Source organism: Notolabrus celidotus, chromosome 3 (genome assembly GCF_009762535.1).
Source record: "Notolabrus celidotus isolate fNotCel1 chromosome 3, fNotCel1.pri, whole genome shotgun sequence".
Classification (NCBI taxonomy): domain Eukaryota; kingdom Metazoa; phylum Chordata; class Actinopteri; order Labriformes; family Labridae; genus Notolabrus; species Notolabrus celidotus.
The window spans coordinates 34,536,810-34,553,084 of NC_048274.1; the positions used below are offsets into that span (position 1 = coordinate 34,536,810).

Genomic DNA, 16,275 nt, shown 5'->3' on the forward strand with positions numbered 1-16,275 from the left:
AAACAACAAGAAACACTAAATCTGTGACCAATCATTCAGAAAGGTCCTGCTTCAGGCGCCTCTCCGTCAGGATCAGATTCTGGATCAGATTCAGAGGGTTGAAGTAGCGCGGTCTGTAAGCAGTGTGTCTATTCAGCCAACATGTAAACATTAGATCAACGTGCTGGAGAGCCGAGGCCACATCCACTTCCTGAGGGGGCGTGGTCAGAGGGAAAACAGACCGTTCTGAGGAGGACTGAAGAAGAGGATTTTTCAGGCATGCCAAAATCTGATTTCAAAGTGTTTTTTTGAGCATAAACTTTAAAGATGTGTTTTGGGGACCTCTTAGACCAATATATATTGATGAAAAAAGCGTGATATGTCACCTTTAAAGATATGAATATCAACATGTGGAGCAGGCTCATAATCTCAGAGGACATACAGTCATAACAGTGAAGGCTCAGACTACAACAAGGGAACTGAACATATTTTAGATTCACAGTGTCCAGTTTTCTGTCAACTCAATCTTATTGAGAAAAATAAGCATTATGAATGTGGTCAGGTGTCAGCTGGGAGTGCAACCCTGTCATAATCAGTCCGGGGGCAGAGAAAAAAAGTGCTCGTGGAGACCTGTCACTCAGACGCAGCCGTCTAGTCAGCTGATTCACATCGACACATGCTTTAAACTTAAAACACCTCCCTGATAGCTGAACGAAGTATGAGACCACATGATGTTTGTTCCACCTGATAGAAAATCAAAACAAAAAAATGTTCCAGTGCGTACTTAACAATCAATTAATGGATAGTCTATTAATTGTTGACATGCCCAGTTGATATTAAGTTCTATAGAGTAGACTGCTGTCATTAAATCCCTATCCTGTTGTCTGTAACTCTCTAATGCTAGCCTGTTATCCTGGAGCTAATGGCTAAATGCTGCTAGCAGTTGTGGATATCTGGCAGAAATAAACCTCCTTGAGCAGGAATGGATAAAGAAACTGGTCATTCGAATGGCAAGTTCATCTCCAAAGCCCTGCCAGATGGTTCTCTCCACAAGACCGTAGTTATTTTTATTTACTGTGGATGTGAACAGGAGTATCCCGCAAATATCACCCACTAGTCGAGCTCACAGCTAATGCAGAGATCTTTACTTAACTTCTACTCATAACGCCTGATTAACAGATGAATTGCACGGTTTTGGCACCCAAAACACACACAGACAAAAAGATACCATATTACACATTCATTTGGATTAGATTTCCCCCCTTTCCATGTGAACTAGCTTCAATGTAATATGGCTAATTCACAGACATGAGTGCAGGCGAAGTAAGAGTAAAAATCATTTCCTGAGAGTCATTGGTAACTAATCCGCAGTATACAGTATAGGGAATGTCTGTTCACTTTCCCAATTAGTTTCACATCTGTCATGAGTCAACTATACAGTGCACTGGTTTGGAGTGTCACCTCCCCACTTAGCTCATCATCTACAAGTACAGATTTGCTCTCTGTGAAGCAGAGGGTGGGGATGCTGATGGCTCAGCAATGGGACGAAAACAAGACCAAGCTGCATACACTGAAAAAGGTTGTGAAACTTTATGGGTGTGTTTGCGCTTGAATCTCATAAGTATGATATGCTTTGTAAATCAGACCCGGAGACAGAGCAGATGACAGGGACAAATAATGTACCAGTCTTGGTGCTCTTAGCGGACATAATGCATTCATTACCAATCATCTACCAGTCAGGGTCCGGGAGGCAGACACCCTCTCTACTTTTAAGAGTAGGCTTCAAACTTTCCTTTTTGATAAAGCTTATAGTTAGAGCTGGATCAGGCTTGGACCAGCTCTTAGTTATGCTGCTATAGGCTTAGACTGCCGGGGGAACTGGCACACTGACACACTGGGATCCTATCTCACCCCCAGTCACTTACTTTAACTCTACCTATCCCATTAAAGTTACTAACCATAGACCTTCCTGGAGTCCCTGAGCTCCCTTGTCTCGTAGGTTCCTCTGAGCTGCCGTAGACGTCCTCCTGCTGTGGACGTTCCAGAATCCAGCTGATACGGACGTGCTGGACTCAAGCGGCAACAGCTACTATTACTCATCTCATCACTATCACTGCTCCTTCTCTCTCTTCATCTCCTCTATCCCTCTTTCCAGAACTTGGTCGAGGCAGATGGCTGTCTAACATGAGTCTGGTTCTGCTCAAGGTTTCTGCCTGTTAAAAGGAAGTTTGTCCTCGCCGCTGTAATTAGCTAAATACTGCAAGGTGCAATGCTCATGGTGGATTAAGGTGGGGTCAGACTGAGTCTTACCCTGTCTTGGTGTTGGGTCTGTGTTCATAATTTGACATAGAGTGGTCTAGACCTTCTCTGTTTGTAAAAGCGTCTTGAGATAACGTTTGTTGTGATTTGGTGCTATACAAATAAAGATTGATTGATTGATTGATTGATTGATTGATTGATTGATTGATTGATTGATTGATTGATTGTTTGATTGATTGATTGATTGATTGATTGATTGATTGATTGATTGATTGGTGGATTCATGGTGAATTCACTTTCTTTTTTTTTGATGAAAACACATGACTGAAATCTCAGTGATTATATGAATGTTACATAGGTTTGTACTGTCCGATCTGATCACATGACTTCATGACTTCTTGACATGACAGTCACCTGTTGTCTATATAGTAATAAAAACAGGACAGAAGCCTCACCTAAGTCTGAACAACATGAAGCTTTACATGTTTGTTGGACATTCAAAGCCAGAGAAGGATCCTGATATTGAAGACTGAAGTGTGAGGAAAAACAGAAACAAGCACACTGATCATTTCTTTTCAATCCAACCCCTTTTGTGCTGCAAGGAGAAACATCCTTCAGAAGAACATGTTCTCCATCTTTCCATCTTTTAAGGATTTTTTGTCTCTACAAGTGCACACAGTCATTCAGCATTGAGTTCTTTTCATAAAAGCACTTTCCCAGAAACTGTCAGCAGCGCCCCAGTAAGATGATGCACACACACGCAAACCCATTGTGTAGCAGAGGCCTGGATAGCCGGGCGATTATGAGAGAGGGTTAATTGTTTTCTGCCTGACACATAATGTGGCAGTTTGTTTCCTCCTGGCTGAACGGGTCAGGCAGACACGTCACACTCTGCACTCTGGGTCAGTGGGATGCCGATAAAAGGATGACTCACACAGCTGAGACTCATGGTCATCATGCATGGGGCACAGTGGTGAAAGAAAAAGAAGATAAGAAAGAATGTGAAAGAGGGGGAAGAACAGAAAACAATAACACATGTAAAGTTAAAAGAAATACATAAGAGCCAAACAGCTGAGAGGTCCAGTGAGTTCACAACACACACTCTAATGAACTCTAGTCACTAACTTCAATACTTTAATCAAGTGTTTTACATCAAATTCAAAACTATGACGTCAACATTTATTTAGAATTACCTTCTTTATTTATGTTTGAATGTAAATATGAACTTCTCACAGGAGTACTTCATATTTATTATGACTTTCTGTTAAACATCCCAACAGAATTGTTGTAGTTATTTAAGACTTCTATCTGTTTACACTGCCTGCTCAAATTCAAAAGTCTTTGTGTCTACTTCAACACGCAGTGCAACAATCACAGTCATCTTTCTCTACACTTTGGGTACACCAACTTTGAAACTTCTTTCACTGCAGGGTAAAGACAAAGCAGTTCCTCTCTTTAGTCATTATACTACATTTCAACCAGAGAGTAAATAAACAGTGTGAAATACTAACAAACTCCTACCTCTTCTACTGTATCCTTTTTAGGAAGTATCACTCCTATTGGCTCTTGCCCAGCTTCACTTCAGGAATCCTCAGCCAAACACGGCTATTAATCATGAGTCGTGTGATTTTAGCAAATTTACAAATAAATATTGCCAAGTTATTCAACTTCTTCAATACTGTGATTACTCCTGGCAGTAAGTATAGTGAAATTGTAAATTCCCTCTGATGTTGATGCTATAACCATTGTAGTAACCTCAGATCAGAGGGTTACCATTTTGTTATCATGCTCTTGGAGGTGTAGAAGGTTTGATCTGAGAGCTGATAGGGGATGTTGAATGAAAAAAAACAAAAGACCAAAGATCATAATAAGGAGATTTGTCCTCTTAAATTTCATACATTAAGCTAATTACCCAACCTTCTTACTAATTACCAGGCTGTGATTTACATGATTCTGGTTGGTTAAAGCCCCTTCACAACACTAATTAATTCAGAATAGCAAAGGTAACAATAGGGACAATATGTTACATGTATCAAACCAATCCACAAGTGAACTGTTTATGATTTCACCTCTTCCTGTTGACATAAATGTTCTTTTTTAACAGCACAAGTAGAAATGTTTAATATTACTGTCAATTTATTTGGAGAGCACACAAGTTCAGATTGATTGTGAAGGGCTGATCAGTCAACAGGAGGGAAAAGAAGATGAGAAGTGGAAGTCAGTGCAGAAACTAAGAAGAAGAAATGTTTTACAGTTGCTGCAAGCTAATGTTAATCCAACAACCAACCAACCAAACAATCAATCAACCAATCAATCAATGAATCGATGAATCGATGAATCAATCAATCAATCAATCAATCAATCAATCAATCAATCAATCAATCAATCAATCAATCAATCAATCTTTATTTGTATAGCGCCAAATCACAACAAACGTTATCTCAAGACCCTTTTACAAACAGAGCAGATCTAGACCGTACTCTATGTTCTATTATTAACAAAGACCTAACATCAAGACAAGATAAGATCCAGTCCCCTCTTACTGACAGGACTCGATCTTATCTCGTCTTAATCCACCATGAGCAGAGCATCTCACATTATTTAGCTAGTTACAGCGACTAGGACAAACTTCCTTTTAACAGGCAGAAACCTCGAGCAGAACCAGATTCATGTTCGACAGACATCTGCCTTGACCACTGTTAAGACTTCAACATGAATGAAAATGTAAATCATCTTTAGATCAATAATTAGGGTCAACTTGTTTGTATATTTAGTTGGTAGCCAAAGTAATAAACCGGATAAAGTATAGTTAGCTCGTTGTTATGTGAATCCCTTCAGGGTGCTTTTGACTCACCCTGTCAGGATTTTGTTTCACATGACCATCTGCAAACAATATGCTATCCCTTACTCATACTGTACCCACTATTACTTATTATTCTATCTTCTCCATTGCTTTTAACAATACTGAGTTCCTTAAATCTTGTTTACACTGTATTTTACTTAACTGTATTTTGACATTAAGTACTTGTGCTTGTGCAATGACAATAAAGTTTAATCTAACCTTATGTAATCTAATCTAATGCAGAAGTGATGAAACTGGAATTGTTAATCGCCAGCAAAGGGCAAAAGAAATTGACCCTGCACATTTTTCTAATGAGCTGATGGTTTCTGTAATTTCAAGTCTCCTTTATGATCATGAGCTCATTTTCTAAAACTCTGACCCACTCAGAGTAAGACACATGACAAAGCTGAGCATGCTTCAATGCAAGAATGACTGTTATAGGCCCCTACCACAGCTATTTATCAACCTGTCACAATGTATGGCACATCTAACCTGTGATCCAAATGAAGCTCAATCAGGAAGGCTATATTCAGCGTGCTGATTTATTGTCACTATGTTGTATTGACTCCTCTCTATATGCTTAATATATTCTGTGGTCATCAGCTGTTTGCATCCCCTGGTCGAATCTATCCAACAGCACTGAAACAAATCCTCATTGTTAGCCAATCACATCGCTGCTGTCTTTTTAAATACGGCTCACTTTCTCCAGTTCATTCACGCCAGTGTTACATACCACCCTCCACCTCCCCACACCGCCCGGTCCTATAGTTCTTCATCTCATCAGCCTTAGACGACCTCATCAGACATCTACTCATCAACGCCCAGTCATCTCATCAGCCTCAGATGACATCATCAGCTCACCCCTGCACCACCAGTGTCTGGACTCCACTGGAGTCTGATGCAGCTCAGGACAGACACCCTTTGACCGCCAAAGAGACTCTAACAATAACTCAACATCACATCATCTCTGTAAAATAAATATCTATTTTTCATTCATTAACCTGTGTCTCATGATGGAACTTCTGGCTATATCAACACAGAAAAAAAGGGGGGAAAAGGAAAAGAGAAAAAAAGTGCAGCCTTTAAAAATAACCCACCCACAACCCATGACAGTGACCTCATAGCTGTGTGACAAATTCTGCTTCAAAAAACTCTTATCACTTGGATTCAAACTGAAACTTGAGGTCTATTTATAGCCGTCATGTTTTGTTTCACATGAAATTTGTATTACCTGCTCACAGTTATGATTGTGTTCACAACTTGCCCCCACTCCCAGCTGTTTATGAGGATGCTTCAGAGAAACTCATAGTGTTTGGCGGAATTTTGGTTTCATGGTTTAAAGAAGGGGTGTCAAACATAAGGCCTGCGGGCCAAAACCGGCCCACCAGAGGGTCCAATCTGCCCCACGCAACAACTTTGCAAAGTGAAAAAATTATAGAGAAGACACTAACTGCAATTTTTCCATAAAGGTAACTACTAGTTCAAATTTGTCCTCTGGGGGGCACGTACAGTCAGTGCTGATGGAGCAAACCAGAACCTGAACAGCACTTTTATTCAGGACTTTTTTTCTCAAAGTGAGAAAATGATGACTTGCTGTTTGCATAATCCAGTTGAGATTCATGCAGACTTTTTAGAGCACTATAAGATGATCCATTAACTACTAACACTAGCACTACACCTCTGCATACAACACTGTGCAGAAAGCAAACTGTTCCTGCTGGAGCTGAGGGGTCCAAAATAATCAACTTTACCTGGTTCATTATTAAAACCTATCTGTTCTTTTGCGGTAAACATTACACTCTGTGTGTCAGGTGAATAGGTAACCTGTGTGTTTGGTGTGTACGCAGCAGGTTTCAGGGCTTAAAGAGTAAAATATTTGACCCCACTATGAGACTCATCATGGAGAAAAATACAACAGCGATATTTTGTAGAAAGATAGCTCATTAAATGTGAACTTTTCAGAATGTACTTGTACTTTTTTGCACTAAAACAAAGGGAAAACTTTAGAGTTGTCGTTATTTATATGTTATTATGTTATTATTTTACTGGTCGGGCCCACTTCAGATCAACTCCAGCTGTATGTGGCCCCTAACTGAAATGAGTTTGACACCCCTGGTTTAAAGTCTGGATTGGAAAGTAATTCTAGTAAAGTTTAACAAAAAGAAAGCTGCATTTAGTTATTAGATGCAGCTCCCTAAGGGTGGGGTAGTTTTTTCATCAAAATGTTCTCTGCACTTTATGTTAGTACTAAAGAATGTTTGACTCTAACTTCCTTTTTCTAGTTTGCTTCCGCAAAATGGCAAATTTACACTTCAGCACATGTTCATTTATTAATATACTACTTCACTATTATGCCTCTTAAAATGTGTACAATACAGACAAATTAAAATCTATGTTGGTATAAACAAAACAACAAAACAACAAAACAACAAAACAAGAGCCTTACCAAGTCTTTGACAACATTTTCCACACAGCCTCACAGTCAGATCGGCAAAGGCACAACCCCTTAACTACCTTTGATTCATCAGGTGTCAGTCATTTTAGATATCATCCTCTCCTGCTGAAATCAGTTCTCATAGCTTGAATGTTATTTAATATTCAATGTAAAAAAAAATACAAATATACGAGCTAAATTTGGATTGTATTGATGCCGAATAAACTAGAGGACTCATCCAACTCATCCAAGGCCTGAACTTCTTCATAAAGTGATGTGTGCTTGCACCCACGTAATAATAGAACAAATGGAGGCTTTTTAGATGCAGCTCTCTATGGGGTTCATCGTTTCTCTATGGGGTTCATCGTTTCTTGTGGAATCTGGCCAACAAGTTGATGCAACAGATTGACAGGTGGGCAGGTGCTTTGTGCCAAGTTGGTTTAACTTTGTTATCAGTGCAGCACTCTGCAGTCGCTGTAAAAACCCACAATAACTTCTTGCTCCAAACTTTAAACCAAATGAGAGGTTTGTGTAAACTACTTTCTGTGGGCCTAACTCAGCTCTAACAACTTGGTCGCGCCCTATCAGTATTTTACAGCCGATGTTTATATAACACAGACTTTAGAAAATGTTCTGTCACACTTGAATGTTTCAGAATGATCAGTCTACATAACACAGGCAGGAATCACTGCAACACGAAGCGAAGCAGCGTACATGAAGGCAGGGCAGGGACTACTCACATCTTCCATGATAAAGGACCAGAATCCGTTATGTGAGAGCCTGAAATCACTCGACGTCGCCCTCACTATCCTCGCCAGAAAGCCTTCACTTCTCCCCCGGTGGTTGGCAGCAGAAACATTTCCAACAGCAGACTTAAATGCAGAAAAGGGAACTGTGTTGTTTGTGTTACAGCTGGCTCCTCTCTTTTCCTCTTTTGCCTCAGAGCAGAAAAGTTCGAAGAAAAAGTTTGGTTTCCGGTTGAAGCCTCTTTACACTTCTTGAATTGAAGAGTCTATCGAGGAGGAGCAACTAGCAGCGTCTGCGTGTGCATCAGGAGGTATCCCGAGACCAAACCAGCACACCAGATCTCTCAGAGAGGAGGACTAGTTGGTGTTGGTGATGTTGCCTACTTTGCGTAAAGCTGTTGCATTTCTCCGCGTGATGTCCGGATCTGTTATCTGTTGCAAACACGGGCTGCACACTCTGCAGACTCTGCAGACTGCAGCATCCTCTCAGATTCATGGAGAGCGGATTCCTCATGTCAAAAACTTTCTCCTCTGAACTCACATTCCGACAAACTCCACAAGAACACAGATATTTCAGTGCAACATGTTATTTGGTTACATGCTTTATGCTTTATTCTGCAGGACATGTTGAAAGATAAACATTATTATACTAGCCTCTCATGTTACTACACTCTACACTTCCTGGTAGGTGTGGCTGTTCACGGGTCTGTTTGTTAGTCAGGGACCAACTTTAAACTAACACTGCTGGGCTACAGAGTGCAGGAAAGTCATGACTGTATGTTCATCATCATACAGTTAGGATACTTATTAATGTTCAGTGGGTTGAATGGAAAAAGTCATCAAAAACTACTAAATATGAGCTCTCAGATTTTAAGAAACAAAGAAAGAAAGAAAGATAGAAATAGGGGGATTAGTCCTTTAGTTAGCAAAACAATGAACCCATAAATTTTGGTAATCCACATAAAGAATATAATTTTCATTGGTTAATTTTGCCATATGTTAAGGTAAGACTTACCTTTTTAATCTAGCTTTTCATTTGGAGTAATTTATGTTTAGCACTGGACTGCATTATTATTGTTTTAGTCATTGCTTTAACATTTATTTATCTTATTTATTTATTTTCCTGTATTCATCTGATCTTGTCAATGCTACCTTATTTTTAACTTCTCTTTCCACTCTTGCTTATTTTACATATTTTACTGTATTGATTTTATTTTAATTTAAGTATTTTATTTATAATCATGCCTTTTTTTTAATTTTACCATTGCTGTTTTCTATCTCTGTTATTTTTTGAGGCACTTTGGGCTGCATGTTTATATGTATGAAAGGTGCTATATAAATAAAGTTGAGTTGAGTTGAATACAGCTTTAATGAATGATTCATTAACTTTTAATGAAACCACTTCAAGACTATAAAGGAGCCTCTAACATTGTGGTAAATGCAGATGTGCTTAAGACAGAAGAAATCACAAAATATGTTTTTAAATAATCAGTCAGCTGAAAGAAGTCTACTTTCTCAATGATTAGATTTACAGTGAGATCGGCTCAAAATCTTAAATGTACCATTAATGTGACTCAGAGGTCAGAGCGGGGACTGTTGCCAGACTTTGTTCTGGCAGCTTTCAGAACTAACTGTAAGTGATTTAAAGACATTTTGAGTAGACCTGTGCAGGGTCTGCAAAACAAATGGGGGAAAGAAAAAGAGTTCCATATTCTCATTCCTGCCAGTAACCAGAAAAAAACACTGATCAGTTCCAGATTTATCCTGAGAGAGAGGATGATGTATCATCCTCTCTGCCAAATAATATAAGCTACAGAAAGAGCCGGTCTTCAAGTTTCATGTGTGTTTGATTTGGGTCACTTGGTGTGCTTGTTTCATTAAGTCAGTTAATAATTAAGGTAAAGTAGATGTTTGTTTACATTTGTATCAGTGTTTCCGCGTGCTAGTATGCTAATCTTTATTGTAAAACCACAATGACATCACATTTCATTTTACTGCTTTGCTCACAAACTGTTAAAAGTGTCACCACACCCTTGAGTCCACCTCATAACATACACACTTCTATTTTTAACACAGGAGTAGAAAACACTTACATTTACTTTTCTATACAGAGCAAAGTGCTGTTTTGTGAACTACTTTTTCTATTGCAGAAAATTCTTTAATTTAATTTAGTTTTATAATTCTTATCTTCTTGTCCTTCATAAACTGAGTGTTGTGATGAGCAGCTTCCACAGAGAACCTGCAGCAGAGCAGGACAGAGATCTAAAGCTCTCCATCTTTTTCATGTCCTGGTAGGTTTGATGAATTCTGCAGTATCATGAAGACAAGTGCATCCATTGTTGTCCTCTCCAGATAATGTTAAACTGACTCTTTGGAAATACCGCGCCTTGCACCATTAAATACTTGAGCTGTGATTATGACTGACCATTGTCTCACTGGTAACTTCTTCTGAAGCTGCCGGCCTTTTTAATGCCCAGACGTACAGGGATGTTTTACAAGTACAGAGCTTTTGTTTCCTTTGACAATGTTTTTTCTGATGTGAACTGTGGAAATGCTTTGGATTAATTTGAGCATAGAAAGCTACAGCAAACCAACACTGAAACCCAAAATAGAGTCAACTAGAGACCGCAAGGAAAATCGATCAGTTTGGGAAGCAAACAAAGATTCTTGGGAATAAAAGCTAAATGTGTGAAAATCAGCAGCATATGAGATTTGTTTTTTAAAAAAAACCTGTGCCCTTGTTCTTGTTCTGACCTTTAGAGACTCTTTCCTAATTGAAGCATGTTCAAATGACCAGGATTATTTTCTTTATTGTTCATCACAGTATATTCTGCATACAAATATACAATAAAACTGTTTCAGACACTACTCAATTAATGTGCTTCATCCTTCAGCAGTCTCTATCTGGTCTTAAACAACGCAGAAGTTGTTTGTCAAATAATGATCACTGGTTATAGACTACAGACTACTTACTTTCCCAATAAACTTTGAGTTGATTTGACTTAATCCTTCATACAAACTTAAAATCAAACATTTTTCCAAAAGTAATTTTTATTTCAAGCGGAATAAAACATTGGCCGAGAAAATTGATTAACCTCTCACCCCACAGCTTCAATGTTTCTCTTTATTGAACCTCCACATCTGCACTCTCCTCTGTACAGACATGAGTCAAGACTTTGTCATGGTTGCTGTGTAGCTCACATACCAGAGATCATAAAATTTAGTATCAGGCATAAACAACACAATAGACAAATGATGCACCTGTGCCCAGGGCTGGCCCGTGGCATAGGCAGTATAGGCAAATGCAAGGGGCGCCGTCCATCCATAGAGGGCGCTGCTTGGACCCTAAATGAGTGAGGAAGAAAATTTGAATAATAGGATAATATTGTTTTGCCTAATAAAAATTGGGGTTAAATTGTGGAGTTATGCCGGTATACATTTAAAAGCTTGTGATTCACTTTTGTTTAAAAAAGGTTTCCAAAGCAGTTTTTAAAGTCTATAAGTGTTCATGATCTACTTGATTTTGGTTTTTGTTGTTGTTTTCTTTACACTTTGGAAGCTGTTAGCTTAATTAGATGTGAAAATGTAGGCTGGGCTTAAATAAGCATTTCGCTTCTGTCTTTTCAGTCATCACTTAATACATTACTGTTGCTTTGTTGAAAGTGTTTTTTTGTTTGTCTGTACTGTGAAAATGATTGTGTTATATAATGATTGAATCAATTCTACTACTATTACACTATGTACTTTGAGATTGTGTTATTTTTTCCTGCTAAATATCAGTGTTGTTACCATTTTATTAATGTTCTTTTAGAATAAGCAAACGTGTAAAACATGAAGCTGTATGTCAGTTTTCTCTAAGTGTATATGTGATGTGATTGTTGGTGGAGTTTGTTACAATACATGGGGGACTAGTTGAAATCTTGCCTAGGGCACCATGTCAGTTAGGGCCAGCTCTGCCAGTGCTGAACATCATATCCATTGATGTTATTTTGAGATGACGTTCAGTGTATATTATATAATGGCTCTTGCCTTCTCTTTTCCTCTGTGTTTGAATCTCAGGCAGAAGTAAGAAAAAGAGACACTAAGTGTTTGGAAGAGGAAAGAATTGGAGGGGGTATAAAATTAATTGAGGAGTAGATTCTCAAACCAGCAGCGCAGTCCACCAGTGTGAGCCTTGAATTCATCACTAGATGGAGCCAAGATGAAATGTTTCAAACTCCTGCAGTTTAGTTTTAACATCATCTCCAATAAACCAAGACCAGATGGTCACATGGACTTCAGTCAGACTCTTGTGTTTTCACCAAAACCACACATCTATTTTACATCCATGTACTTGTTAACCCTGATTTAAATGATAAATGTTTGTTTTGATAGCACACACTCATTTTTAAGTTAGTATCAATTGAAATGATTAGGAAGATTTGAAGGATTTTCTAAGTTTCACTGAGATCATGTGCTTTCTTGATAAAAGTTGACTGCTCAGTATGAAAAGACCGACAGAAAATGAATCCAAAAAGCACTTTATTGAAATATTTTGTTTATACATATATTTACATGTGTATGAAATTTCACCAAATAACAACTAAAATGATCAGTACAATACTTTCATTAAAAAGAAAGAGCAGCAGACTTCATCTCTGGTCTCTTATTATTTTATCAGTTCATCAACTGAAGTGAAGCAAAGCATTAGAATTGATCAGCGACTACATAAACAGTCTTTCCAGTGTTTCTGTGAGTCTGCTGTTGAGCTCAACCCACTGTCTGTTCAGTCACTGTGGTAACTTGTGATCTGTCACTCACTTAAAGATGGCAGGATTTGCTGGTAGAGCTCAGTCAGGTTCATTTCCTGGAAGGCTGCCGTCAGCTCTGAAGAAGACTGGTAGTTAACCACAACGAAACCCTGCAGAGTGCTGAGGGGGAAACAAAGAAAAAAAAAACATGAGAGCTGTGCTGCTGTGTGCTGAAAACCAGAATGGATGCAGTAATCCTGGCTTGAATCTAATAGTCCCCTTCATCACAGTCCTGTGTACAGACCCAGGTCCAGAGGAGGAAGACAAAGGGGCTTCGGTGAGAACCTTCATCATTCTCTCTTTGCATTTCTTTCCACAAGAATCCACATCCACCTTTACTGTCTTCAAAAGGCGACAAAATTCCTGCAGAGCAATTATTACTGTCAGAAATATTACAGAATACACTTGCTTTGATAACCAAAGTAAACATGGCATTCTATAAAACCATAGGCCCCACTAAAGGCCTCTTCACTCTTAACTGGGAGGCCATGTATCTTTAAGTCATGTTAGTCTGACCTAGCATCAGCAACTGATTTATAGTCTGGCTGCTGCTTGAAAGTCTGCTGCTGTTGTCCAACATTTTTCTGGAGAAGACAGATTTAATATACTGACAGGATCTGGAAGTTTAGACTGAATTGGATTTGGCCCTTTGCTGCATTTCACCCTCCATGATATACTCTCAGCATTTCCTGTCTCTCTTTTAATCCATCTTATTGAATAAAGGCAAAAGACGACTTTGTGTTCATACCTTTATTTCGTTTCTCGCTCCCTGCAGAATAATCAGTATACTCCGCCCCAGTAACAACCTCCCAGTGAGCTGCAGCTGCTGGCTCCAACGCTCCAGCAGTCCAATGTAACGATTTTGAGAACGGATGTGGTCCAACGACAGCACCGCAGTCCATTCCTCCTCTTTTTCTGTCTCTTTCACCTCCTCCTCTCCTCTGCATTCATGGGTCACCTCCACACACTGTTGTTGACACACAATCATAAGTAATCATCATTTAAGGCCCCTACTTTATTTCCTCTGATGATGTGTGATTTAAGACTGGTTTGTCTAACAAAAGGTTTACTGTTTACCTGCAACCACTCCACCAGCTGATGAACCATTGGCTCTGGTGGTAGAGATGCAGCTTGATCAAGCAGCTTCTGTTTGATGTTGTGACACTGACTCCTGGAAAGACGAGTAGAGGAGACGGAGATGTCGGGGGGACAGGAGGGGTAGCCAGGGTGCAGACGGAACAACAGACTCACGTCCAGCTGTCTTCCTCCTCCTCCTCCTCCTCCGACAGTGCAATTAATCTGAACCACAAGTCCATCCTGAGCTGACAGAAAAAACAGGGCCAGGTTACAGCTGCTGTAACACTCAAATAACAGAGATCAACTGATTGACCCTCTAAGGCCTTACCTCTTCAGGTATAGTGAATGGAAAGTAGGACTTGACATTTGTTGTGGCTTTTTAAAGTGAAATGTGACTACACAGCAACACTAAAAGGAGAAAAGTCAGCACACTAGATTTCCTTTTCAACTTTTAATCTGGGGTCAGGGTCAGTTTCTCTGAAAGGGTGTACTAAAACTCAAAACCACAGAAGAGTAAATCAGGGGTAGATCTTTCAAGACACTAGCAGCCAGGACAAAAATTCAGTTCAAAAACCTTTATTTATTCTGTAATAGACATTGAGTTTTCCCTCTGTTCCAATGTCGTTGAGATCACAGGCACATTAGAAACAACAAACAAACACAATCACTCACAAAACAATAGATTCATTAAAACAGATACAATTTGAGGCACAGTGGTCTGAGATCAAAGTCTTAAACTCTGCAAAAGAGTGAATGGAACTCAACTTTAAAGTTTGTTGGAGGGTATGCCATGATTTAGGAGCATCAATGGAAAATGCTGATCTACCCAGCTCAGTGTTAACTTGGGGTGCTTTCAGAATGAACCAATCAGAAGAGTGAGTCCCGTAGGATCCATAATTCCATTCCAACAAGTCTGTAAGGTAGGTGGGAAGCTTTCAAGCAAGCACTTGAAAATATACTAAAGCCAGTGTTTGTTTTCTCCTCTGCTCAAGAGAGGGCCAACCAACCTTCTCATTCAGGACACAGTGCTGGGTGTCATATCTGTCACCAGTTATAAAATATATATATAAAAATATATATACCAATCTATAAAATAAAACACTAATGAATAAACGGGGTAAGAGACAGCATACTGTCAATGTTGTAGCTGTGATACCTACAAATATTAAGGCATGTAACTTACACTCCTTGTATGAATGCTGGAAACATGATTTTCTAAGTGTATGTTAACTATTTGTATATGCATTTTATATTGATTTATTGAAAGGGTCTTGCACTTTTAATATGTATTAGATAACTTGAGAAACAATAGTATCATAGCCTCCCTTTTTGCTCCACAGGGGCTGTGATTGGCTCTTGTGGAAACGTTATAGGTAGGTCTGTGTCTTATCAATTCAAAGGCTCGGAGAGTGAGAGAGCACAGTCTGCTGTCTCTGACCTCCTGTTTATTCATTTGTGTTGTTTTAATTGACTTGTGTATATATGTATGTATGTATGTATGTATGTATGTATGTATGTATGTATGTATGTATGTATGTATGTATGTATGTATGTCCTGGCTGCTAGTGCCTTGAAATATGTACCACTCATAATGAATAATAACATGACTCATTGAAGTGTTAAGTAACAATTGAAGTTATAGTGATATGTCAAACTAATCATATTGTAACAATGATTAAACAATGTAAATATCACCAGCTTCAGTCGGGTGTTGCTGTTTTCTAGGTGGGAAATTGTTAATTTAATGTTATTTTAAGAGACCTATTACTATCTTCAGACAGTGTTTGTAAATACTCCGTGTATTTTCAGTATCTAGTTAAGGTTTGTCTGCGTTGATCTAACTTACCAGACTCCTGGATGAGCTGAAACTCTCCCTCTTTGCAATAAATTGACGATAAAACAGAAACTTCCTCAAGGGCAGCTTCAGACATTATTTATGAGTCCACATGTTCCTGTTTTAAAGCTGTTTTCAGACACTGACGTGACATAAAATATCATAGACTGTAAATAAAAAGTAAAATACTGATATTCACTGTTTTCAGTAAGTTGCTGCACGGGTCCGCACATCTATGTCGTCCGGGTATTTCCGCATATGTCAGTTCGTCAGTTCCGCAACATAGCACGGAAGGTTGGGGCCTTTATACAGTC

The 16,275-nt window shown here is 39.0% G+C and overlaps 2 protein-coding genes across 3 annotated transcripts in view; both read right to left on the bottom strand.

The window, feature by feature from the left end:
- Positions 1 to 8,817, bottom strand: part of plekho2 (pleckstrin homology domain containing, family O member 2) — a 30,071-nt gene extending 21,254 nt beyond the window's left edge. The window contains exon 1 of the mRNA XM_034680221.1: positions 8,255 to 8,817. Coding sequence (XP_034536112.1) covers positions 8,255 to 8,263 — 9 coding nt within the window. The 5' untranslated portion in view covers positions 8,264 to 8,817. The remainder of the gene's footprint in view (positions 1 to 8,254) is intronic.
- A 3,947-nt stretch (positions 8,818 to 12,764) lies between these two features.
- Positions 12,765 to 16,234, bottom strand: rwdd3 (RWD domain containing 3). Of its 2 annotated transcripts, none has more exons than XM_034680232.1 (5): positions 16,161 to 16,234; positions 14,128 to 14,372; positions 13,799 to 14,017; positions 13,295 to 13,413; positions 12,765 to 13,170 (listed from the first exon to the last, which is right to left on the bottom strand). In XM_034680232.1, the coding sequence occupies exons 1-5, from the start codon at positions 16,192 to 16,194 to the stop codon at positions 13,053 to 13,055; spliced, it is 735 nt and encodes a 244-aa protein (XP_034536123.1). In that variant the 5' UTR covers positions 16,195 to 16,234; the 3' UTR covers positions 12,765 to 13,052. The 2 variants fall into 2 exon arrangements, with proteins under 2 accessions (XP_034536123.1, XP_034536122.1); XM_034680231.1 differs by having other exon boundaries at positions 15,974 to 16,228.
- Between the last annotated feature and the right edge of the window lie 41 nt (positions 16,235 to 16,275).

Coding starts and splice junctions, on each gene's coding strand:
- rwdd3 (XM_034680231.1), bottom strand. CDS start 16,058: ATGTCTGAAGCTGCCCTTGAGGAAGTTTCTGTTTTATCGTCAATTTAT. Junction 14,373..15,973: donor TCAGCTCATCCAGGAGTCTG/GTAAGTTAGATC, acceptor TTTTTCTGTCAG/CTCAGGATGGACTTGTGGTT. Junction 13,414..13,798: donor GAGCGAGAAACGAAATAAAG/GTATGAACACAA, acceptor ATTGCTCTGCAG/GAATTTTGTCGCCTTTTGAA.